The sequence below is a fragment of the Spinacia oleracea genome, chromosome 2 (assembly GCF_020520425.1).
Source record: "Spinacia oleracea cultivar Varoflay chromosome 2, BTI_SOV_V1, whole genome shotgun sequence".
NCBI classification, from domain to species: Eukaryota; Viridiplantae; Streptophyta; class Magnoliopsida; order Caryophyllales; family Amaranthaceae; genus Spinacia; species Spinacia oleracea.
Genome location: NC_079488.1, coordinates 61670129 through 61696510, shown reverse-complemented (window position 1 = coordinate 61696510; position 26382 = coordinate 61670129). Strand labels below are relative to the sequence as shown.

The 26382-nt window shown below is 34.5% G+C and overlaps 1 protein-coding gene across 1 annotated transcript; it reads right to left on the bottom strand.

Moving 5' to 3' along the window:
- Positions 1–13374: 13374 nt before the first annotated feature.
- LOC110778490 (APETALA2-like protein 3) lies at positions 13375–16470 on the bottom strand. The gene is made up of 10 exons (XM_021983042.2): positions 15714–16470; positions 15238–15263; positions 15111–15141; positions 14912–14999; positions 14676–14821; positions 14483–14527; positions 14287–14390; positions 14065–14183; positions 13856–13972; positions 13375–13779 (listed from the first exon to the last, which is right to left on the bottom strand). Exons 1-10 carry the CDS (start codon positions 16205–16207, stop codon positions 13594–13596), a joined length of 1356 nt encoding a protein of 451 aa, XP_021838734.1. The 5' UTR covers positions 16208–16470; the 3' UTR covers positions 13375–13593.
- Positions 16471–26382: the final 9912 nt, after the last annotated feature.

Sequence of the window (26382 nt, the reverse complement as noted above, 5' to 3'; positions counted from 1 at the left end):
GTAAATTGAATCCTAGTGGAAATCTAAGTCCGATATTTCTTCCCTATAAGTAGGTGATACATAAATCACAATTTATAACACATCAACCATAAGTATTCATATAGTTTAAGATTAAACTAACTTAATAATTTGCCAATATAATTAAGTTTCGAATAACATAAAACCTTGGACTATATTCTAGTTAATTGAATCTAACGCGGATCCGAACGTGTTGTGGACTATCTACGGAGGGACCACACTTGGAGTCCTAAATTTGTTCTTGTTCGGTTCGGGAGCAGCTAGGGAAGGCACGCGTCACATGTATGTATACTAAATTATTCTAATTGACTATGTGGCAATTAATTTGGATTCCTTGCTTTATGGTTTTTTCGCATGAAATATATGTTTTATATTTGTCATAACCTAACAGTGGTATCACGAGCCTCTAATTAATTCCATAATCAATTATAGTAATATGGTTAAATTTTATAAATTTGCAATGAATTAAAGGGGTGATTAATTTCGTTGAATGTAATTAATTGCAAATTCCTGCGATTATTAATTATATGTTCGTAGGATTTTCGGTAGTTTAGTCAATAATGTTTGAAATCGTATAATTTTGTAGTATATTTCGCATGTAAACGACGTTTTAAAATTTTGACTAAAATCAGAGATTTGATGCCGAAACCAGAATTCTCAAATTCGAAGCCTAACTATGACTTTTAGTTTTTCGAACGCAAAATTTGTAATTTTTATGATGTTAAATTAAATATTTGCGAATCTTGTATGTAAATCTTGAATCTATGATTGACCTACTGTATATGTTTAACAATTTTAAATCCTAAACTTTTTAATTATACAACCTAATTTGTAATTGTAATTAATTTGTTGAAATTCGAATAATTTAGAATTTGATTTGATTTTCATAATTAATTAGCAATTTAATTAAGATCCTATGATTAAAAACCACAATAAAATTTGTTAAAAGTGAAAAGTTTTAAAATTTATGACCTAGATTTGAATCCATGAAAATAAGCATAATCGAAAATTAATTTAAATAATAAATTTTTGATTTTTCGCCTAAATTTATGAAATTAATATGAGTTATTAATTTGTCAATAAATTTAAATTATAAAAGTTTTAATTTTATAAAATTCGTTCATGAAACTTGCACGCACGACGCAATGGAAGCTAAGTGTTACCCTTAAGGGGTGTTGTATAGTGCGGGCATGCGACGACGAGCAAGGGAGCTCGTCGCCCATGCGGTACGATGCAGCGAGAAAGGCATGGCACATGCGCGCGGGTGGCAGCCCTGCTGTGCGGTGTGTGCTATGTGCACGTGGGCGGATAAGCGAGAGCAAGGCAACAATGAGCCACAAGGCCGCGCGCGGGCAGTGAGCGCTGGCTCGCCCAGCGAGCATTGCCCCGCCCCTGCCACAGCGAGGGAGCTGTTGCGCGTAGGCGTGGCTTGCTCGGCTTGCTGCGTCTACGCGTGGCTGCTCGTGTCTTGCGGTACGACCATTGCGAGTGGCAGCCCATGGGCGCTGCTGCTTCGAGGCCTCGACGAGGCATGGGCGCAAGCTTATGGCCTTGTCTTGGCCCGATTGGTTCGTTTTAATTTTTTGGTTGAAAACGATTTTAATTAAATTTAAATTCGTAATTTAATTTTTTCTCGGAATTTAATTTTGAATAATTTAATTTATACTAATTATTTTACTAAAATTAAAACCTTGATAAAATTTAAATTAATTAATTTAATCAACTGAAAATAAAATAAAGGATTTAAATAATAATTTATATGAGCTTTACAATTTTATGGACTAGAAAATAATTTAAATAATAGTTTTCGGTTGGACTAGGAAATACAATTTTATGTTTAAAATATGTAAAGCATGTAAAATTTTTTGTTTTAGTGGGAGCGTTTTAGTCATAAACTCTTGATTAGGTCTAAATTCCTTTAAGGTTAAAACAACTCGATTATAATTAATAAGGATTGAATAATTTTTAGATTATTAGAAGCCTTGATTAATTGTTGCAGATATTTATGTGATGCATAATATGTTCTACTAACTTGCTATGTGGGTCATTCATTGATAAATGAATGGGTGAATGGTATATTGTAAATGTACTGTTTTGCAGGTTATGGAAAGTGACTAGTATGGCCCAAATAGGATATAAAATATGGTCTGCGTACCATTGATTTGAATGTAAAATTGGTCTAATGCACCAAAGTTTTTAATTTTAAATATGGTATGTGTACCATCAAATAGTTGTAATTAGTTTCAATTATAGCTTATCCTATTTGAAGAAAATGGCGCCTCCCATGGTGAAATTCAAGACGAAGTTTCCAATCCATTTTCGAGACGGAGTTTGAAGTTGAAGCTTCAAGATGAAGTTGGGCCATACTAGATCACATTTATATCTTATGCATGCTTTAAGTTATTTATTGCTTTAAATATGTCTTAATTATGCATGAGATTGTGGCTTGATTATGTTGCATGATTAAGGATTTTAGTTCACTTAAAATCTAACCAACATAGTAAGAGCCTTAAGTTCCAAACTTTAAAAATTGAGTTAAAAGGTGCCATGCCAAAATAACACTTACTTGGATAACCTTTACATCAATCTTAGTAATAGTTTTCCGCCATAGCGAGGTGTTACTTATTAATCATAAAGGGGTAAGGTACACAAATAATTGTGAGTACATGTTAGTTTTGGTGAAACTCAACGATATAAGTAAGGAGTCCTTTTATGTCGTGGAAAATGAGATAGGTTTACCTAATAAGTCCTTAGACGTACCTATCAACCAAGAGTAGTTTCTAGACTATTAGCAAAGGATTTGCTTACCTAAAATATTTTAGAATTGAGTCTAAATACATAATGTGCTTAATTCTTCAATGCTTTAAGGATATTGGGTTCATTTTATTCACACCTGCCGGAACAATAAATTCGAATAAAATGCCAATGACTTGTTTAATGATTGCTTTAATTTTCAAGTTATTACTCATGATAAATGTTTAGACTTTGCATGCTTCAATGTATGTTTTAATTATTGTTTATAATTAAATATCTTGCACCGCAGTAAATCCTTTAAGGAACGTAACAGTAAATTTCCTCGATTGGTAGTGAATCCAAGAATGATTCACGGAAATGATAGAAAGTGAGCAATTTAAAAATGTACGTTTCTTATAGCGACTTTTATGGTTGTTTTCGAGTATCAAAGTCGAATGGAAAACCGATTGGTGCTTGTGAATTCAAAATACAATGTAGTTTTGAGATCATAAAACATTGAGTTTAAAAGCTCAGCTTTACCAATGGTTAAAAACTTAATATCTTTGTCCATTTGATTCTCGAATGAGTCTAGTCCCTAGACATTCGAATAGATCAATGCTTAGAGAACTTTAGAAGCTTTTGGTAAGATCATCTAGTTGAAGCAAAATATTCAACATAAAGTAAATGGTAACAACCTTGTTGGAGTGACATTGGACATCTCTAACAAAGTATAAAAGTCAACACTAGAGAAGTGAATTCTTAAGACTATAAGAAAGGGTACAAGAAATAGGAAAACAAGGAACAAATGAAAGGAATTTACGATTTCGTTTCTACCTATAAGTTTATGTTTAAAGAGAAGTGACCTAGCAATCAAACTTCCTTGGTATCATATACCGCTTGAGGTTCTTACTTCGGTAATAACTCAAACAATGGAAGCTAGGCTACACTAATGGCCTACAAGTGGGAAATGAAGCATGACAATGCTACATTAGTTGTAGGGTCATCTAGTTTTAAGTCCTTTCAAGGCTGGAACTTAATGGCTATTTTGTTCCATAATCAGCATACCTAAATTTCTGTTTTCAAACACAGAAAGACTCACATTCAGAAAAACGAAAAAAATATTTGTTTGTTTGTTTATTTGGATGAAATGGTTATTTACGGGTTGAGTCAATATGCTTGATTAAAACAAACAACTCTTTAACAATAAGAACTTTACTAGGTTTAAATCAATCCCTTGATTTGGGTTCCACAAATCTTTGGCATTGTTGCTTAGACCATATCAACAAGTTAACATTCAAAGGCTCTATTTTGATGGACTTTTGAAAGTTGATTGATTTCTAGATCATTCAAGAGAAAGCAAGTCTTACTTGTTGAAAGTAACAAAAGATATGAACTATTGTTAGAACACCTAGACAATAAAGTTCATAGCTAAAGAAAGATTTTATGACTTTATTATTTCACCTAGATTTGAGTGAATATTGGTTTATTTACTCAAAGTGATATAATTTTGAATCTGTTTGGCTAGTTCAAAGATTCAGAAGTATAAAATCCACATGGAAAGAAATCATAAAGATCTAAGTTAGATCATGTTGATGATTACTTATACCAAGAATATTCATCAATGATTGTGTGTTGTAATTTCACGATCTAGCTCCATAAGATATGGTATATCTAAGTTGGAATGATCGAAGTCAATTAGTACTTGATTCGATCATTGATGAATCATAAATACTTTTCCTATAATTTCTAAAACAAAATGCTCAACTACCACCAAACTAAACCAAATTCGTCAAAGCTATTGAAACGTAATTTAAGAATATCTTTTCAATAATTATATATCTAAAGAGTTGCAAAACTCAGTGGGAGCTTAGTGTTTGTGATTCAAAAAACTAAGGCCCAAGTATAGATATATGTTTCATTGTGATTTATTCAAATGAGACACAAGGGTATTGTTTCTACCACGAATTTTTGAGAACATAATGTTTGTTTGCTCGAAATAATGTCCTTTTGGAGATTCGTATTCAAAATGACAAGTGGGAGAAAACTGACCTCGAAAGTCTTCGAGGCGAACAACAAACATAAACAGAGATTCCGGAGGCTTTTCGAAGTTATTTAGAAAATCCGAACACTTATTCTTTGAGGACTTTGGAAGTGGCTTTAAAGAATGGACATCTCTTAGAAGACTTTACAAGTGCTTCAAGGAGAACATAATATTCAAAGGACTTTCAAGTGTCTGTTGATATTCTATTGTTTGATGTTCTATACCCAAGTAGGCATAGAGTTCAAGTCACTGAAACTATGAGATTCTTCTATTAGATAGTGAAGAAACCTACAACTTGCAGTCAAACTATTATCATGTAGATTAATGAGTTTGTGACTTGTAAGAAGCTATGACGAAACCTAGATTCCCTAAAATGGTTAGAGGCCATATATAGACTCAATGTTTTGCTGACAAAATTGAAATTTTGTTGATTTGCAAGAAGGGTTTACATCTATTGGTTGCAAATTGGTTTTAAGGATAAAAACCATCAAACATGGAATTGTGTTCACACACAAAGGAATATTAGTTGCTAAAGGTTACAAGAAAATTCACGGTGTGGATTATGTTGAAACCTCATGCATAATCATAATGCTAAAGTCTATAAATCAAGTAATGATTGCATATTGGTACATATGGCAATTGGATGACAAAACAAATTCCTCAATCAAATGTTGGAAGAAACTATGTACATGGCATGTCATAGTATTTGTGGATCCAAATAAATACTTGAAAATGAAAGCTAGCTTATGAAATCTAAGTACAGATTTAAGCAAGCAATTGGGAATTGGAACTGTATTTTAGTGAAGCTAATAGGTATTTTAGTTTCATAAAATGTACATGATTCTTATAGATATATAAGAAGTTTAGTGGGAGTACGTAAAACTTAATTGGTCCTATGTGTATCACACACATATCTCTCTATTGTGAAATAATATTCAAATGCTAATGACTTAGATTTGAAATTATTCATCAATAATGGACCAAGGAGAAACTTAGTACATACTGGGTACTAAGATCTATTTACAAAGATCTTAGAATATTATTTTGGATTAAGTAATGGCATTTACTAAATCAAACACGAAAGACTCCATTGGAGATATTCGAACCATATGAATAATCTAAGTAATGAATGTTTGAACTATGTATAAGCATTTACTAAGTTAAACATCAAAGAGTCTAAATGAGATTCTTAACCTATATTATATGTCAAAGAATTTGGCTGGATTCAGTATCTACTGAAATTGAATGAGCTAAAGTTACATAGATAGAATTCAATTGGGAATTATTCTGCAAACGAATTTATCATGTATGATATAATATAAGGATCGCCAAAAATGTACCGTATGACTTTAGGCATGACGAACATATACCAATCTCTATTGGTCTAAGTAAATATCAACTAGATTGAGATCAAGAAAAACTTATGGTACTTGAAAAGGTACATAGGAACAGTTCTTGATTCAAGGAAATAAAGATATGCTAAATATTGATACTACACGCATAAACACTGGCAAAGGATCAAGCAAGATCCCTTTGGAGTTAACCAATGGCAAGAACGAGCTATATGCATCGTGGTTTGAAATGGAAACATGGATTGAAAATCATGAGTTGTTGCGTGGGAAATTAAATATTAATTTCTATGTTCTAAGATACAACCGCAAAGTATTCCGCATATCCGTGAACTGCGTGGATACGCAAATCCAAACAAAGTATCACTAGCAACCTAAAGAAGTTGAAGTAAAAGTACTTATTGCCTAAGAAGCAATAAAACAGAGTTGTTTACATTAAAGAGTTCTTCACTGAACTTGGGTAGATCACATGTGTGCTGACTTGATGGTTCTTCATTGCTAAATGCGTAGAACCACTATTGAAGTAAGATAGACTAGATCGCATAATAAACAAACTAAAAAGATCTTATCATCCTATCTCGAAAGACATTCGATGAAAAAGGATATTAAGATTGGCAAATCATGATAACTAAACCTATGCAACAAGTGAAATACAACACTCACATTGTGGCACTGGAAATCAAGAATAGCTTTGAATTACATTAATGGTTTTAAAGATGGGTTAGAGGCCCATGGTTGTAAAACATTGGGGTTGAACATTTATCATACTTCTTCCGTTCCGGAAATATCGCACCATTTCTTTTATACACTATTCACACTACGACTTTGGGTATTTTTTGTGATTCGTACGTAAGGAAATTTTAATCGTGTGGGGACATGCTAAATCCGTATTGATATATATTTTCTAAATATTAATTTTTTATAATTTTTACTTGCACACGATTTGAGATATTAAGAGTCAAAGTAATGGTTAGAGGAGTAAAAGTCAACCATGGTGCGATATTTCCGGAACGGAGGAAGTATATGAAATGTATTTTCATATTCCATTTAATCTTGGTTTAGTATTAAATGATGAGTCCTTTCAATTTGACGATATATTCAAGATAGACTTCCAGGACCAGTCCTGTGACTAAGAAATGTCAATCAAGTGAACTTGAATGTCAAAAGTTAAAAAAAGGTCCCTGGTCGGAGTTTTCTATAAAAGATGGACGCATAGAAAACGCTAGACGACTAGAATGCAAGATTACTAGCAATTCTGTTTCTTGAACTATGTGGACATGGCAATGTCGCAATCATTTGCATAGATACTTACTTTGAGAAGACTAGTATCTGACAGGCCTATGAAACTTTACTGTAAGAGATGAAAATCTGTCATAAGTAAATTTCATTACATTATTAGACACTAATCCTCAATACATGAGTAATTTGAGATTACTTGTTTGAGAACTGGTTACTTTGACGTTGTCAACCGTCGCACCGTAAAAGGAGGCTATAACGGAAACGCTCGGGTAATCACCTATCAAAGGAAGTCTAACCTCAAGATCACAAGATTGGGATTGTCCTCCCATAAATCGGGATGAGATGCTGAAAGTTGTACAAGGCCACTCGGATAGCTAGAAACTGTAAAATGCATGGCCGTGCTCAGATGAATCATAGGCTATGATTATCTGTTTATTTGATCGGTTGAACTCTGAAACCGAGAAATACCTCTGGACATAATAAGGATGACAACTCTAACCTTATGTTCATGAGCAAGCATCAAGCGACAAAAGAATTAGGCAATGCACACTTGTCCCTAAGGACAAGTGGGAGACTGAATGAAATAATGCCCTTGGTCCAAGTATGCATTAAATGCTAAGTCTAATAAATGCGGTTCAGTATTAATTAATTATGCAAGTTAATAATTCAGTTAGATCAAGTGAGCTGAATGCCTAGCTAGAGGCCGCTTCAGTTCAAGTGGAATTAATAATATTAATCCACAACTTACTCTTGACTGAACCCGTAAGGTCACACAAATAGTACGTGAACGGATCAAGTATTTAAGTGAAATAAATACTCCATTTATGAATATTCGGAATCGATGGATCTCGGTTCCAGTGGGAGCTGAAATCGTCAAAAGGCAAATTATGAATACTCCGGAAACGATGATATTGCCGGAAACGAAAATATGGATCGGAACGGGAATATAAATATTATCCAAGTCGTAGATGTTGCCGGAAACGGAAACATGGTATGTATCGGAAAATATTATTGGAAATAGAAATATTACCGGAATCGGAAATATTGCCGGAAACGGAAATATTGCCGGAATCGGAAATATTATCGGAATCGGAAATATTAAATATTTGTTCGAAACGGAAATAAATTCCGGAATCGAAAATATTAAATATTGTTCGAATCGGAAATGAATTCCGGAATCGGAAAACGAATCGGAAGCGCGACGTACGAAATAAACAATGGACGAGCTTGTTAGACGCAAGGCCCAGCACGAAACCAGGCCAGCGCCTAGCGAATCCCGCGCAAGCGAGTAGCAGCAGCAGCGAAGCCCGCCAAGCAAGGCAGGCCTAGCCGAGCACGGATCAAGGCCAGGCCCAGCCGAGCAAGGCAAGGCAGGCTGGCAGCAACGCCCTTGCAATGGGCCGCGTGACTGCCAGCGCTGCTGGGCCGAGCCGCAGGCACAGTGCGCCCATTCGTGGGCTGCGTGTGTGTGTGTGTGTGTGTGTTCGTGCAACGCTACGAATTCTTAAACGCTTAGGATTGTTCGATTAACTGTTTTCCTAAATCCACGAGAGTTAGTTGTTTGATTAAACACTTAATTCAAAGGATTAATTTTAATAGAATTCTAATCGAATTAGTAAATTGAATCCTAGTGGAAATCTAAGTCCGATATTTCCTCCCTATAAATAGGTGATACATAAATCACAATTTATAACACATCAATCATAAGTATTCATATAGTTTAAGATTAAACTAACTTAATAATTTGCCAATATAATTAAGTTTCGAGTAACATAAAACCTTGGACTATATTCTAGTTAATTGAATCTAAGGCGAATCCGAACGTGCTGTGGACTATCTACGGAGGGACGACACTTGGAGTCCTAAACTTGTTCTTGTTCGGTTCGGGAGCAGCTAGGGAAGGCACATGTCACATGTATGTATACTAAATTATGTTAATTGACTATGTGGCAATTAATTTGGATTCCTGGCTTTATGGTTTTTTCACATGAAATATATGTTTTATATTTGTCATAATCTCACAATTATTATATTGTCTCTCTCTTTCCCACTAAATTTTTTCTTGTCACCACACCCTCTCTCATTCAATTAAAAAAATTGCCCACTACTTTTTCAATAAAATAACATCTACTTTTTCAATAAAATAACAATTGATAACTACACAACCACTTATCACCTAAAAATTAGTGCAAAGGTAAGTGTAACGAGTAATTTGAGACGGAGGGAGTAATCAAATTTATTTAAATCATATTTTACGAACACCTTCAAAAACGTGCAAAGCCACCCCCTAAACCGACGTGCCCATGTTATTTTGTGTGGACTAAAGTACCCTTAAATTACTATGTGTTTAAAGGCGATTTCACCCCCGCTATGGATATTCTTATCCCATCCTTATGGGTCTATCACGACTCCAAGAAGATGAAGTGTTAATGTGTTATGTACTAGTAGCACTTAGTTTCAGTTAATCCATACCTAGTATTTAAAAAGTGAAACAAATGTCATATGTCATTCACTCATTCCTTTTATCTATCAATTTTTTTTTTATATATATATATTTTTTTAAAAAAACTTCCCTTTCTCCACTCCATCTTCTTCATTCAACATCAATCCATTTAATCCATATATTTTGTTGAAAGTTGAGACCCAATATTATCCACATACGAGTTGTTCCACAATCCACATGGGAGAAAAAAGAGAAAAAATACCAACTTATAAGCTTGAGGAGTTATTTCACTATTACCAATTGGTTTTAGTGTGGAAACTCTGTTTCACTTGCAAATGGATCGAACTCTCCTCCTCCTTATTGATCGAGTTGTCCAAACCCATCTATCTATACTATTATTAAATCTCCAAGGCAAATCATGTTACACCTTCATGTGTCACATTCTCTAAACATTACAAGGCGTCACATCAACAATGGCATGGATGATGTGTGTTTGCTATATTGATACACAAATTGTTTTTATTAGGGTTCGAACATGGAACCAACAAGAAATATAGTAGAAAGCTTACCATCTTAGCTATACTATTATTTATGCCTTTTAACTCTATTTAAATGTATTTAAGGGGGATATGATTCATGTAAGTGTATTTATACTATTTTTTCACATGGTTATGTTATTAAATTTTTAATTTCACCACATAGTGATTGCAAAAAAAAATTAATTTTGTTACCATAATTGAAAATGGTTTTGAATAATGACTGCATTTTTAATTTGTCCATTTTCTACATATAATAGAACATATTTTTTCATTAATTAGTCAACAATTGTGTTAGCATATGTGGACCATAACATATAAACAAAAAATTTATTAGATATTGGACATGACTTACAAATATTAACAACCCAAAAAGGGAAGAACACTATTACTGAAAATTGATACGTATTACATACAATACATCACATCCAAATAAAATAAACGATCTCCGGATAGTTATTAAAAAATGGTCAAACTTGCATTCGCAACACATGTAAACAATGCGTAAAAAATTCGTATATTATCCAACATTGTAAGCGGTGCATCGCCCGGGGCACACTCTAGTTTCATATTATATGAAATTTAACATATTCATTCAACCATTCACATCAACTTCTTTAACACCCAATATTAATTCATTTATTTTTTCAACTTTCAATTCAACATATATTTCTACTAAAATTCACAAGCTATTGATAAAATCTATACTAATATATTAAAAGGCGTTGAGAAAAATGTCCATGTGGCACATAGTACTCTTCCCTTTGCGCCACATCATCCACTCACCAAATGATATGTCATATCATGGACAACCAAAAATCAATACGTACAATGAGGTTTGAACTCCAGACCTCAAGTGTGGAGGATAACTCTCATTACCATCTTAACCAACAACCATTTGTGGTATATCTCTTCACATTAATTTATAAATGAATGTTAACATGAAGTTTACAACAACTAAACTTTTATGTGACTTTTTATTTTCTATTGACTATTTTGGAAAAAAAAAAAATTAAAGAATTAGGACAACCATGAATAAACATGATGTCATAAGTTTCATAAGCATCAACTACAGAAATGCCTTGCATGATTGCATATGTCTAATTTGGGGGTTGTTAATTTTGAATCACTTATTTCCACTAGAAAACAAATTATAAATTGTAAGATGATGCAATTGAAAAATTATTTCTCATGATAAATGACTTAGTGTGTTTGTGTAGTTGACGAACTTGATGAATGATTTCACTTAATGCTATACATGTATCTTATCAAATATTTTGCTCAAGAAAAATCTAAAATTTTAACTATTCAATGTAGCAATCGGGGCATCGCCCGAGCCACACACTAGTTAGAACTTAAAAAGACGACTATAAAACTACAGAGTGCCATGTAACCCGTTTGTGGGGCCCAAAGACTAGTCTATTACAGTATACACATTATACTAAAACATATACCAGGAATGACACATGTCAATTTCTGGTGCAAAATTTTCCCGCCAAAAACTGATTTCCTAAAAAACTTATCTTGTTTATTTATTTTTAATTATTTTCTCTGCATTTGCATAAACCATTTATGTATGGAAAAAAATATTGGATTGTAGAATATGACAATATTAAATGATATTGGTAATATTTTAGTCAAATCGTCATATCAATAATATAAAGTATATTTACTCAATATTTTGACCGGATTAAAACATCAAGCATATGGAATATGTACTAGTATGGTGGAAATTACTTATTACTCCGTAGATGGCTAAATAAGTACATTTAAGATTAACTTGTGTTAGATGATGGTTCAGCAGGGTTCATTTTTCTTACATATTAAAAAAAAAGTACATTTAAGATTTATTACTGAGTACGCATTGGCTTTAAAGAATAAATATTTCAGTTATACTCCGTATACTTTTAAAAAGAAATGGTCAAATAATAATTTGAAATATGCAGAACTAATCTAGTTTAGTTAAATTTGACAGCTTTCCGTAGCACAATTGACATGCAGTTTTCATATCAAGCTTATTATTTGTATAATAAATTCTGATTGGACAGTGTTAGCCTGTATGAAATGGGTTGTATCACATGAGATGTGTACAATCAAATCAGTTCCTCAGCCAAAATCGTGGGATGCGGGGTTTTTCTCTCTTTGCTACGGAGTACAAGACAAGCTACGTACTCATCTGGAATGGTATTTCCATCAGTTATTCAAGAGCCATCAAAGTACTTCGTATATTACATTTGGTACCAAAGCAGAAGGACCCCTAGTCCCTTCTATGTTCTAACAGAGCTTCCGTGATAAAGACGCTGGTTCCATCATTGTATCCTAGACGAGTAGACGTCAATAAACGAATACTCCAATTCGGATCCATTTTGTTCGTGTTGGTATGGTCCGGGTCATCTTTTAATACTCGCAACGTTTGGATTTTTGCCACTATTCATATAATTTACTTTGACTATTCTTAGTGCTTTTTATATAAGATAAAATATAGTCATGTGGGATCTTGTTAGATTCGTCTCAATGTGTATTTTCAAAATATCAACTTTTTATAATTTTTGCATAAAGATAATTTAAAATATAAATGATCAAAGTTGTGCATTGACATGCATGAAACTAACAAACGTTGTGAGTATTAAAAGACGGATGCAGTAATACATTATGTTTGATTGTTCGGGTTATATTCGAGTATGTTATCAAGTACTGGAGCATACTAAGAAAATTCATCAATATTCTAATCAAATTTTATCAACTTTATTTGCATCTCACTTTTGTTCCAAGTTCACAATGACACCATTAAAGAAAACTTTGATCATAGCAAATGCAAATTTAATAATGAATACAAATCATTCTTAAAATTTACACACATTTTGAATTACAGAACAGATGACTGCTAAGATTTTGTTCTAAACCATGAGTTTTACCTTTACCCTAGAGGGAGTGCTAAACAAGCATTAACAAAATTAGCACCTTGTGCCCTATAGGAGAACCAAATCATGGTTCTCCGCCTTGCAAGTCACCACATAAATGCAAAAATAAGTCTTATAATTTACTTCCTCATATTAGCTGGGATTGGGTACAATAAGTCAATAACTAGTCACTATAAAAAATAAAAAATAAAAAGTACAATAACTCAGTTAGGGTAAGTTACTGCGACATCTTTTACGTGTAACTTAGGAATCAAAACTGCAGGGAATGTTCGCTCCTGCTTAATACGAAATATTAAGGTATTTTAGTAATTTGTCAGTTAGAATAGTGAGTTCGACCAACAGCAGCTGATGAAGCAGTTGTGATAGAAGGGAATCCTGATGATGCTGCATTAGAGAAGACAGGGACTGGCATGGAACCACCATGAGCACCTTGGTGTTGAATTTGCCATGACCAGTTACTCCAGGGATCTATTTCTCTTGTCTTCTCCATTGCTTTTTCCTGTCAAAACAAATAGTTTAAAGTTTAAGATTTGCATTAGTTAAGTATGCAGCATTTTTCATTATACTCAGATTACCTGATAGACAGGAAAGAATATGGGATTAACACCACACCAAGCAGAAGGCTGCTGTGAAGGGAATGAATGACCATCATGTGCCGTTGGTCCTGTTGCTGGTTGAATCCAGTTCTGATCCTAAAACACAAGTTTGGCACCATATTTAACTTTTGTACAGAAACAATCATAGGTCTGAAAAGAATGCACGATAACTGATCCAGTTTACTTGCCTTTTCTCTCATGTCACTTAGCCTACAGTTTTGCTCATGCAGTAAAGGATAGCTTACATCATTATCAGCAAATGAAGGGTTACCTATCCCCAGATTCAAATCAAGAGTATAATGCCCACCTGCAACACAATTTCACAAATTAGATAGAGGTATTCAACTGTTAACTATAATATCAATTGGTCAATAAACATTACATAAATGAGGATATCCACCAGTTAGTACCTCCAACATCTGGCTCAGATATCAGCTCTTCTCCATATATGCTTGGATCGAAGTTAGTGACAGCTTCCTTTCCGTTACATTGTAAAGCAGCCTTGTCATACGCCCTATATCCATAAATAAAACAGCATAGTTCATACTTGTTGTACACAATTCTCGCTTGTTTTTATAAATTGGAACAAAAGACAACTGATAGAACCTTGCAGCTTCAACTTCACTGTCATATAAACCAAGATAAATATACCTGCACGCAAATAATCAATAATAATGACGATCTCAAAAAACCGAGGGATGGCAATTGAGAAAAATGACTCAAATCAGACGAATAATTTTCATAACATTGAGTTGTAGACATGATATTTAAACATTGGTTTGGATTATAAATGATTTACTTCTTCCCCAAGAGCTGTCCCATTCGAGCCTCCCATCGACCACATTTGTGCAGCGTTACTCCTCTATATTTCGAGCTTCCTCGTGAGAACCCAGTGCTCTGACGGCGAAGAAGATGCACAAACTCCTCCTTTGTTAAGCTGTGCATCTGCAGAACAGCAAAACAATCCCATTAAAGATCCATATCAAAGAATCGTATACATTCACTCATAAACACATTGTATCACCAATAACCCACCTGCTTAAGATCATCTTCATAATCACTGACATCAAAGTTGATGTCTGCATCAACTCCACGAAACTTGATAGCAGCTCTATCATAAGCCCTGCGTCAAAAGGCAGAGTTCAACGTAAAGCAAACTCCATAGTCCATAATAATCACCGATACAGACAGGAAAAACAGTTCCACAGAAGCGAAGATGGATTAAATTGTTTACCTAGCAGCAGCATGTGCAGTATCAAATCCCCCTGGCAACACACACAAAACAAACAAAAAGATTACCAATAATTAACCAAAGGTACAACAGCAAATATCTGGCTCCAAAAATTCAAACAATTCCATACCCAGATACACTTGCTTGCCATTGTCCCTGCAACACCAAAAATAACCAAACCACTCACATTAACCAGGAAACTAATTTAAGCTGAAATTCACAACAAAGTCTATGTTACTGTGATATAGAAGTGTGGTACGCAAGATTTTAGTCATGTATCCAAATGTTAGACGCATCCATTGTAATAAAAGATTTGAAAGATTTTGGTCCGAAATGAAGTGTCTTATTCTCAATTTGTCATACCCATGTCCGAGTGTCTAATATCTAACACATACACTTGAACTAAAATGAAGAGTAGGAGTAACATACACAAAGTGATGATCATAAATTAAAATTAAGCCAGTCCAAAATTCTAATGATAAAGTTAAATTCAATTAAAGTCATCAAAATATAACTAGCTTAACTTGCAGGATAATCCATTCTATGATCAAATTAACAGAACAATTTTTAACAAAAACCTAAGAAATTAAGCAATAAAAAACAAACCAGATATGCGATTCCCATCTTCCAGTCCTACGATAAAAAGTAACCCCACGATACTGAGAGCTTCTAGACCTGGGTCCCCTCCTACTCTTCTTCTTCTTCACCTGCTGCGATTTCTGTGCTTGTGCTTGTGCTTGTGCTTGTGCTTGGCCCATTACCATTGATCTCACCTCAAGCACACCCATTAGAGGATTCTGACCCCAGACGATGGGCCGACCCGGCCCATCACAGGCGGGGAAAAGGTCTTGGGTGACGAACCCAGTCGACGATGCTTCACCGCGATCCACCGGATAATAATTACAGCAATCGCCGTCATTGTTGAGGCTGGTATCGAGCCTGAGTATGTCGAAATTGTAAGTGATAGTGGAGGGAGAGTTATTGGAGGAAAGAGAATCGCCATTGTCGAGTGAGGAAGAATTGTTGGAGGTGAAGGAATTATTATTCTGAACAGAGTTTGAATAATCGTGAGAAAAAACGGTTAAATTAAGATCCAGCATAATTATGATTAATATTAATTGTGAGTATTAGTGTTGATTGAATTGTTGTTCAAAAGCAAGGTCATATCATTTTTAGTAGGAGAGAGAATAACAGAATAGAAAAGCAAGTTGTAGTTTGCTCTAAAAAGGGGAAGTTTAAGGAAATTTAATGGGAGTCAAGAAGAAAGATTTTGGTGAAGTTGAAATTATTAGACTGTTGTAGTCATCGTAGCACAAGCTGTAATACGGAGTAATAGACTAGTATCAAATCAATTATCAATATTGCTTCACTTTATAATTCTCCTTTTGACTGCTTTCGTTTGTTTATATATACCCCACTTTTTGTTTTTTACACAAAAGAGCAGATTATATTTGCTCTACATTTTGTAGGATTCATGGTGTCACACTCATTATTTTCGACCGTATACACTTATATTTTTAGTAATTTTTTTTATTCCACCTTCTAATTATTTATATATCAAATTTCTTATAGAAACCAACACTACAGTAAACTCCATCTTTATCAATTGAGATTGGCATGAGTGGTTAATGACCTCTTGCTCTTAACTAAGGTCTCGGTTTCGAGTCTTGGGTAAGGAAAAAATCTCAATTGGGAGGGATGCTGCTCATCGAGGTACCCATGCGAACTCTCGCGGGAGATTAGTCCACTCGCCGAAGGCGGTGGGAACTCCATGTAATAGAACCAAAACAAAATTAAAATCCCTCTTAACTTTGATTAAAATACTTTTTCCATCATCTTTTTTCGGATGTGTCTAGGTTGATCCTCCTATTGAGGATCACCATACTAAATGAATCTTAGCCCTCCAATTTTATTTTCTTTCTCTTTTTTCTTTTTATCTTAAATGCTTTTTCTTTTCTTTTATCTATTTGTTTTATTAAGGCTATGTTCTGTTCGCCTTATTCAGACAAAATAAGTTCAAATAAGTTCAGATAAGTTTAGTTAAGTTTTTTTTTTTTTGAATGTAAAATCAATTCATTAATAAAAAGTCATACGACATCTACAACAGAAATCGAATTTAACAAATACATAACAAATTGAATCAAAAAGAGGTATTCCTTCATCAAAACTACCATCGTTGGGAAGATCTTGCACTGTGGGACATCTCTCGCACATATCGCTGGAACATACAGCCTTTTCGGAGAGATGGTCTAACGATTTGTTGTAGCCGCGAGGACGGTTTCCATCCGATTCATCTAAGTCAATTTGAAATTTTGATAACTGATTCAATCTCGTAAAATTCTTCATCAACGAACCGAATTCACGACGATACTCCACCAAAACTATACTAATACTAACACCCAAATACTCAACTAATCCCACCATAGGGGAACTTACTAAACTCACTAATCCCACCATAGGGGAACTTACTACACTCAAACGATGTAGTTTTATTGAATCTGAAGACAAACACATGAATAATGAAACCAAATGGGCCGGAAATAGCCAAATTTCCGAAAATTTTTGACTATTTCTGGCCTAAAAGCCCTTTGAAATATGTAAACCCTAGAGAGAAAAGGGGAGGAGGACGGCTAGAAGTTTAGTTAAGTTCTGATAATATAAGTTCAGCAAAAATAAGTTTTTTACAGACATTTCCACACACAAATAAGTTTATTTCATATAAAATAAGTGCAGATAAGTTCAGATAATATAAGTTCAGTCAAAATAAGTCCAATAGAACGAAGGCCAACTTAAAATAGATTTTATTATTTCAGAAAATTTAAAAATATTTTTTTCTCAATAGTTAATTATTTTCATTTTTTCGCCCAAAAAAATTATTTAAATTCTAAAAATAATATCATTATCATCTTTATCAAATTAAATCTGAAGAATTGTAAAAAAAATTAAAAATTGTCAAATTAAATCTGGAAAATTAGAAAATTATCAACGTGAGTTTGTGGCGGAGATCGCGGAGGTTGGACAGAGGTTGGAGATTGGAGGGGAGAATCTAGAAGGGAGGTTGGAGGCGGGGAGAGAATCGAGGCTGGGCGGCGGGAGGAGAATCGAGGAGGGAGGGGGCGCAGAGAGGGGATTCAATGGTTCGCGGGCGACTGAAAGAAGGCGGAGGTTCTGTGGTTCCGCGACGTCAGAGAGGAGGGCGGATGGGAGGGCAGAATTGGTGGTTTCGCGTAGGGGAGGAGCGCAGAGAGGACGGCAGAGAGTCGGTGGTTTCACGGGGAAAGAGGAGAGAGGAGGGCAACGTTTGCTATGGTGGTGGAAGGCTATGGTGGTGGAGCTGGGGTTGCTGGTGGTGGAGGAGGAAAATGGTGAGGGTGGTATTGTTGTGCAGGCTTGAAGAGAATGGTGAGAGAGTGGTGTAGTTTAGGTGACAGTGGTGTAGTTTTGAAGGAAATATATCTTTCACCCAAGGTGCATTAGTCTAATATATCAAGGTTCAGATTAATTACGAACAATTAATTCAGTGAGATCAAGTGATCGGAACAGCTGGTTGGAGCAATGCTTCCGATCAGTGAGTTCTAATCTATATTAGGCTCACAACTTACTCTTGACTGAACCTATAAGGTCACACCATTGGCATGTAACAGATCAACGGATTAAATGAATCGGAGATTCATTAAATAGCTTTTCGGGAATTAGTTAGATTCATTAAATAGCTTTTCGGGAATTAGTTCGGAAAAACATAAATATACGATATGACGTTGGATCGGAATCGTATATCATATCGCGTATATTCGTAAGCTAGGCGAAACGAATAATCGTATCGTATGACGGTGATTCGTCAAGTACTATACGATAAACAATAGCCGTAAGGCATTGGTCGCGGATACGAGCAAGGCAAAGCTGACGGCCCGACGAGCCAAGCGCGCAAGCGTGCAAGGCCCATCGAGCGCAGCAGCTCGCCAGCGCGGAGCAAGGCCCATGGCCTGCGGCTGGGCGCGCGCGGGACAGCAACAACGACAACGCACAACAGCGAGGCCCAAGGCCCACAGTTGTGTGTGGCTGCGCGCGTGCTCGTGGGCTTGTGCGAGAATGCTGGCCGGCCTAATGCCTTTGTGCTTTGGCCTAAGGTTATAACATCACCCCTCCCATTATGTATTTCCATCATTCTAATTACGTGATTCAGTTGTAACCAAAATCAAAAGAGAAACCCTAATCTCTTTTGAGCCTCCGTTCAAACTGTTCTTCCCTAAAAGCAAAAATATCTTGAGTGACTTCTAAGCCATCGATCTCAAGACGGATCTGAACGTGTCGGTGAACCAAGTAGAGGAACGACATCTAGAGTTCTTGTTCGTGTTCGTGGTACGTTGAATCTAGGAAAAACACGCTACAAACGTAGGTCTGCTTGATCTGTACTTTATACATGGTTCCTGGCTTTGGGGATTATTTCGCTGCGTTAATATGTTTTTAATTATATTCCCCTACAGTGGTATCATGAGCAATATGTATTTTAAGTACTTTTTGGCATGTTATTATGTTTGATGTTGTCGAATTTTTTCTGAATTTTCCCTTAATTTTTCGAATGTTTTTGGATTATTGGATAGATCGTAGAAATTGTTCTGAATTCGTAAAATGTCGGAAATTCGATTTTTCTGACCCTCATTTGATTGAAAACAGCATTTTAAGATCAAATCATGAGAACAGAATCGCAAAAACAAGCCCCGGATTTCGAGTTTTTGGGCGTTTTTGTTAATTAATGAATTAAATTAACAAATTTGGAAAGTTTTTCAATTAATTACTCGACCTAAACTACTCGGAATTAATTGAAAATTTTCCTTACTGTTCTTGGGTATATTTTAAAATTATGGTAAAATTTTCGTCCATAAATGTTAAATATAAACCCTAATTTGATTTTCCCCTAATTTAATGAATTTTAGATCGTAAATTGATTTTGTTAATTATTTAGATCTGGAAATTTATTTAGTTGGAAGGGGAATTAATTTCATGTTTAAATGGCAGATTAAAAAAATTTATGGATTAAAATTTTGATTAGATTCGTTAATTTTAATCGATCACCTAAACCAAATTTGATAAAAATATGAAATTTAAATGTTTAGAACGATTTAAAATTTTGGATTGGATTATCATACTTATTCAAATTTTTGTTGATATTGATCGTTCGTTAAATTTGAATAATTTGTTTGCCTAGATTTATTATATTTCATTAATTAGATTGTTTGAAATTTAATAAAATCGATCAAACGTCATTTTTCGTAATTAAAACGAATAATTTTGTTTAAATTATGAAAATGATTTTTTCGTGCAATTTCGTTTCGAATAGTAAAAAGGTTGATTTTTTTTTTTTTTACTAAAAGTCGGACAGCAAGCCGCTTGCACGAAGCAAGGGCTGTTGCCCGTATGTGAGACAAAGGGGTGTGCGCACACGAAGGCAGCAAGGCGCTGACCTTGTGTGCGTTGCGTGCTAATCGACAGAGCAGTGGGTGCACGCAGAGCTCGGGCAAGCTCGCGGCACGCCACATTCCAAGGCCAGCCGCGGCTGGGCCAAGGCAGCAAGCAGCGACGAAGGCAGCATGGCAGCGGGCATGGACATGCGCATGTGCGCTGCTGCGGTACTCGTGCCTGCGCGATGGGCTTGCGCCCTCGTGTGGGTGCGATGTTGGCACGCACTGCGCGTCGTTGGGCTGGGCACTCGTCTAGCCCATGATGCATCCAAATGTGCATGTTTGCTTTTGTAACACCCTAATAATTCCTTGCTTTTATAAAACCATTTTCCAACTTAAAATAAAGGAATTACTAAAGTATTACCGCCACCGTGATAACGGTTAAAGCTATTACCAGAATTACGCAGCGGAATTTAATGATAACTAACTTTTCAATAACATAAATAATAAATTATCGAGGCCTCCTACAAGTTGGAACCATAACGGCCCAAAAATCAAGGTATTAAAAGTTCAACAAATTCAAAACATAATTAAAGTATAAATAAAATAGTTATAAAGTATGAAAGCATGCAACTCTCTCAATCATCCCAAGCCACATGATTTTGACCGTACTTTGATCTACCAACCTGCTATATTATTCTACCCCCCAACAATGCAAGTGCAAATGATGGATCATCATAGGGTCATTAAGGCAAAGGCCATGACCAAAAGACACAAAGCACGTAGTCAGCAAAAATCTGAGTACTTACAAGGCTAGAGTGAGATAAAACTATAAACATGCATCACTCACTAAGTACTAATCAACATGCAAAAGCCATTAAATAAATAACAAGCAAATCATGAATACAAGACTCGACTCTTGACTCACAGTTTAATTAGAATAAGCTTCGAACGGGACAAAAGAATATTCCATAAAGGAAAGGTGATGGGAGCCAACCATACACCAAATAATAAATAATAAAATCGGGCCATACCGAGTGTCGGGCCATACCGACGGAATTCCTGCGCATAATATGAATGAAACAACGTCTTGTATCATTAGTAGGAGATCAAGCTTTCCGGCAAGTCTCCTCCCATTGTTCATACTCAAGGTATATACGTTCCAAGTTTTGAAGCTTGTTCTGGTTGCACTTTACGTTTATTAATATTTTATTAAAGGCGAACTCGAGACTCAACATACATACATACATACATACATACATACATACATACATACATACATACATACATACATACATACATACATACATACATACATACATACATACATACATACATACATACATACATACATACATACATACATACATACATACGTACGTACGTACATACATACGCACATACATACGTACATACATACGTACATACATACGTACGTACATACATACATACATACATACATACATACATACATACATACATACATACATACATACATACATACATACATACATACATACATACATACATACAGTTAATAAACGAAAACCAAAACAATCTCATTTTAATCCTTTAGGACTTGTGATCAATAAATCAAGACGTAGTGAACTTACTACCAAGTTCCTTCTCAGAAAAGGTGAGATTCCACATCATGCCTGTTAACATGAGGGTTGTGCCCTAGCACGACAAATTCTAATTCATTTCATATAAAATATTCCCAACTGAACCCTACATGTGCGGTGGCTTACGTGAGCTAACCCTTCACATGTGGTAAATAAATAGTATAACGAGGTACGAATAATTGGCTCAAAGTATGCTAGACATCCCGTACAATAGCATAATAATAAATAATCCATCCCTTGCATGTGAAACAAACCATACATGCATAAATATTGAACAACATGATTGACAATGAAATCCATACTCATAATAATCCCAACATGATTGTTCAATCAACAATTCAATAATTCCAATAATTATTATTTACATGATTGTCCACCAAATCAAATATGAATTCACGAAGTTCACGTAATATGATTCACATCAATAAATAATCACGTAATGTCCCTTGACAAATAATGTGGTCGCCCTAGACTTGTACGTACCTGGAATACCTAAGTACGGGGGCCACTGTGCGAATCACAACTTACTAGAAATCAACTCCTATAAACACAATAGAGAAACTTAATTATTATCCATGTTTACTAAATTTCCAGCAACTTTGTTTAGTTTTAAAACACTTGAATTAATTAGAACTTAATCGTTCATTAATAAAATAGTAGTCTCAATCAATCGTTTAAAACCCTAGCATGAAATTAATTTATTTTCATGTATAAAACCATTAAAAGTCGACGTTTTAAGTCTTTACAATATTCTGAAAAATATAATTGATTATCATAATTAAATTCATCATCTAATTATGCTAATCAATCGCCCATAAGGCTTAGATTAAACCTCCAATCATAGTTTGTAATTAAAACCATTAAAACTAATAAAAATTGAAGCTTTAATATATACTTCAAATCTGAAAATTATAATATTTCAATTCAAAACATTCTTCAATAATTCAAACATACAAATCCTTAAAATTCGGTGTTCATAACCGATCCCAGCATTTTAATTAATCAAAACCAATAATAATAATAATATAATTTAAATACAGAATTGAAATATAATAGGTAAGGAAGAAGAGAATTATACTAATCCGGCCTATAGCACGGTACAATCACAATTTGAATGTGATTGGGCGCAAAAGAATCAAAATATACGGAGTATACGGAACAACAACAACACACACGAGTGTGTGTTGTGCGCGGCAGGCATGGGAAGCAGCAGTACACTACTACAGAAATATCATTTAACAGCGTTATTTTAACAGCGCTTTTGACCTTTACGCTGTCAAAGACGTCGAATATAGTATATGATAGCGCGTATTCTTGAAGCGCTGTCATAAGTACCTAATACTACATCGCTTACCCACTGTACGATGTCATAAACATATAATACTACAACGCCTCCAACAAAAACGCTATCAAATAATATACGAAAAAATTATTAAAAATTAAACAGCTAAAAAAAAAAGGAAAGAACCGCCTAGAGTTTGTCTTCCCTCGCTTCACGTTGCTCTGCTAAACCCTTCTACTGTCAAAACTCTCAAATCACAATCCATCACCACCGGAGCGGCGAGAACGGCGGCACGGCGGCACGTAGGCGATTTGCCTTCTCACGGAGAAACCCACGGCGACGCTCTTCCCAAGAATTTTTCGAGAGTGAATAATCGTGATTCAAGGTATACTCTATATAATTAAGGAATTTTGCTAATTTATGTTTAAGATTGTTCTTAATTTTGCGTTTTATGTGTGCGGTTATAGGTAATTAACTATCTTAATTTGATTTTTGTGGGTAATACGGTTTCAATCCAATTACAATGGGTTTAATTATGTGTTTTGGGGGTTTTGATCCTCTAAATTTGTATATGTAGGTTGTGAGTATTATGTGATTTCATTATTGCGTTTCTAAATTATTCAGATTTCTGTTATATTGATGTTAGGGTTTTATACGATTTTTATTGTTGATACTTAAAGAGCGTCTAGGAATTATTTTGCAGATAAGAAATTAACATTATAATTAGGACAATAGTTCCGGGTTGCAGCGAAATCACAATGATAAACTCTCCGGGTTTCTTTCTTGTTTACCTGATCCTGCCAGTGCGCAATTGAGGGAGAATTCAGGGACTAAAACTTGATGAGAAGTTTACAATAGCAACCATGATGCCCCAGCTAAGGGAGAAGAGAGAAACTGTGCATATTGTCCTTTAGGGGTTTGTTTGGTTTGGGGGGGGGGGTTTACTATGTGGTTATAGCCTTATAGGACTTATAATGTGTTATTCCATCAGATGACAGTCACAGGGATTATGAAAAAAAAACCCTGTTTTTTCCTGAATTGCAAATGTAAAAAAAGCAGTGCATAAATTTTATTTTTGTTGATGATCGGAAAGGTTGGATTTTATGAGGGTTTTTGAGATGTCGGGATTAGGATGATGATTATAGGATATTCTAAAATATAATTGCATTTCCACATGTGTTGTGTGTTTGGAACGTTAGAATTTGTAAAAATTATTCCAGAAAAATGTGGATTACTTGAAACTTTTGATGCTGATAAATGATAAAGCTGTTGTAAGTAGATATTTTATTTTTTATGCATTTATTAGGATTTTCCGACAATATTCTTCATTTGAATCTTTTATTGTTGAGAGTTGTAGAAGTTTCAAAGAAAGTTGAATGAATGATGCCTCAGCTAAGGGAGAAGAGAGAAACTGTGCATATTGTCCTTTGGGGGTACTTTTGGTTGGGGGGGGGGGGATTTTTACTATGTGGTTATAGCCTTATAGAACTTATAATGTGTTATTCCATCAGATGACAGTTTCTGGCATGGCCTTATAGTTTTACTGTGTTTGAATTATATTCTAGATTCAACTACTTTAGAAAAGGGATGTACTTTAACAATGTTTATATTCTAATATACCTAAATTGAAGAAATAATACATACCTAAATAACAATGGATGAGATACATGATGACCATAAATAAAGTAGTGAATGAAAAGAAATGAGGGTATACATTATTAGTAAGAAACACATGATATCTACTTTTGTGAAGAAACACATGATTCCATTTTATCATTTGCTAGATGCCCGCAAAGTGTTAGTTCCGGGTTTTTGTCAATTATATCTTGAATCTTGCGACTCTATAAGGTGTTCATTTTTTTTGGACCTATAAGGTATTCATTAGTTATAAGATTAAACACTATTTATCCAGTGTATTAGATATAACTCAAACTACACGTAAACAAAGCTACTGAATCAACCCAATTACAATGGGAAGCTAGGGTTAAACAAGCAAGCTTAGTTGCAAATAATGTCAAAAAATCCAGCTAGATATGACTAGTTCAACATAGTACTAAAGCTGCAACAAAAAAACCAGATGAAATTAACACATACATTCCCAACTTTCGTCCAAAAACAGAAGTGACAAATTAAATAAATTAGTTAATACCTTTTTGAGCTCAAGACTTAAAAATATAGCCTTCAATTTCTGCATCTGAAAATTAAGAAGCAATAAAAAATACAAAAAATAAGCTAATAAATCTTATTGATAACGTACTTAACTTTAAACAAAAATAGAAAAAGAAAATGCACTATAAACCCTAAAAAATAAGGAAACCCAGGAAAAATTATAAGAAAATCTCAGTAGTTTACATTTAATTACTAAATTCGAATTCAAATTTCGAAATGCATCATCGCCTCATCGGGAAATACACAAATACATCAGATCTGATCCCATAAAAACAAATTCAGGAATTTTTTTTTTTAAAAAAGAACCCTAATATATATACCAAATTAGAGAACAATTAGGTCTTTAGGATAAGAAATGTAGTCCAGACAAACGTTTTTAAGTAAAAATAGGCCGAACATAATAGAGCCCGTGTGAATTTTGATAATTTTTTTCACAAATGACGGTTTCACTTTTTATTAGAATTACACTTTTTATTTTTTATTTTTATTGATATCGATCCTAACCTTTTAAATTAAAATGGAATAATGGTATTTACTTTTAATGTCATAGCCGTTATGGATCGAAAGTGGATGCATGCAAAGCGTAACAGTGATGAATATGAGCTAGGAGTAGAGGATTTTATTTCATTTGCAATTGAACATGCGGAGGGTGATGATAATATTTTGTGTCCATGTGTCGAATGCAATAATATGATTCGACTTGGAGTTGATAATATTAGAGATCATCTTATTACTAATGATATTAATCAACTGTATAAGTGTTGGTTAAGCCACGGTGAGATTTTAGGGGTGCTTCTGAAAAC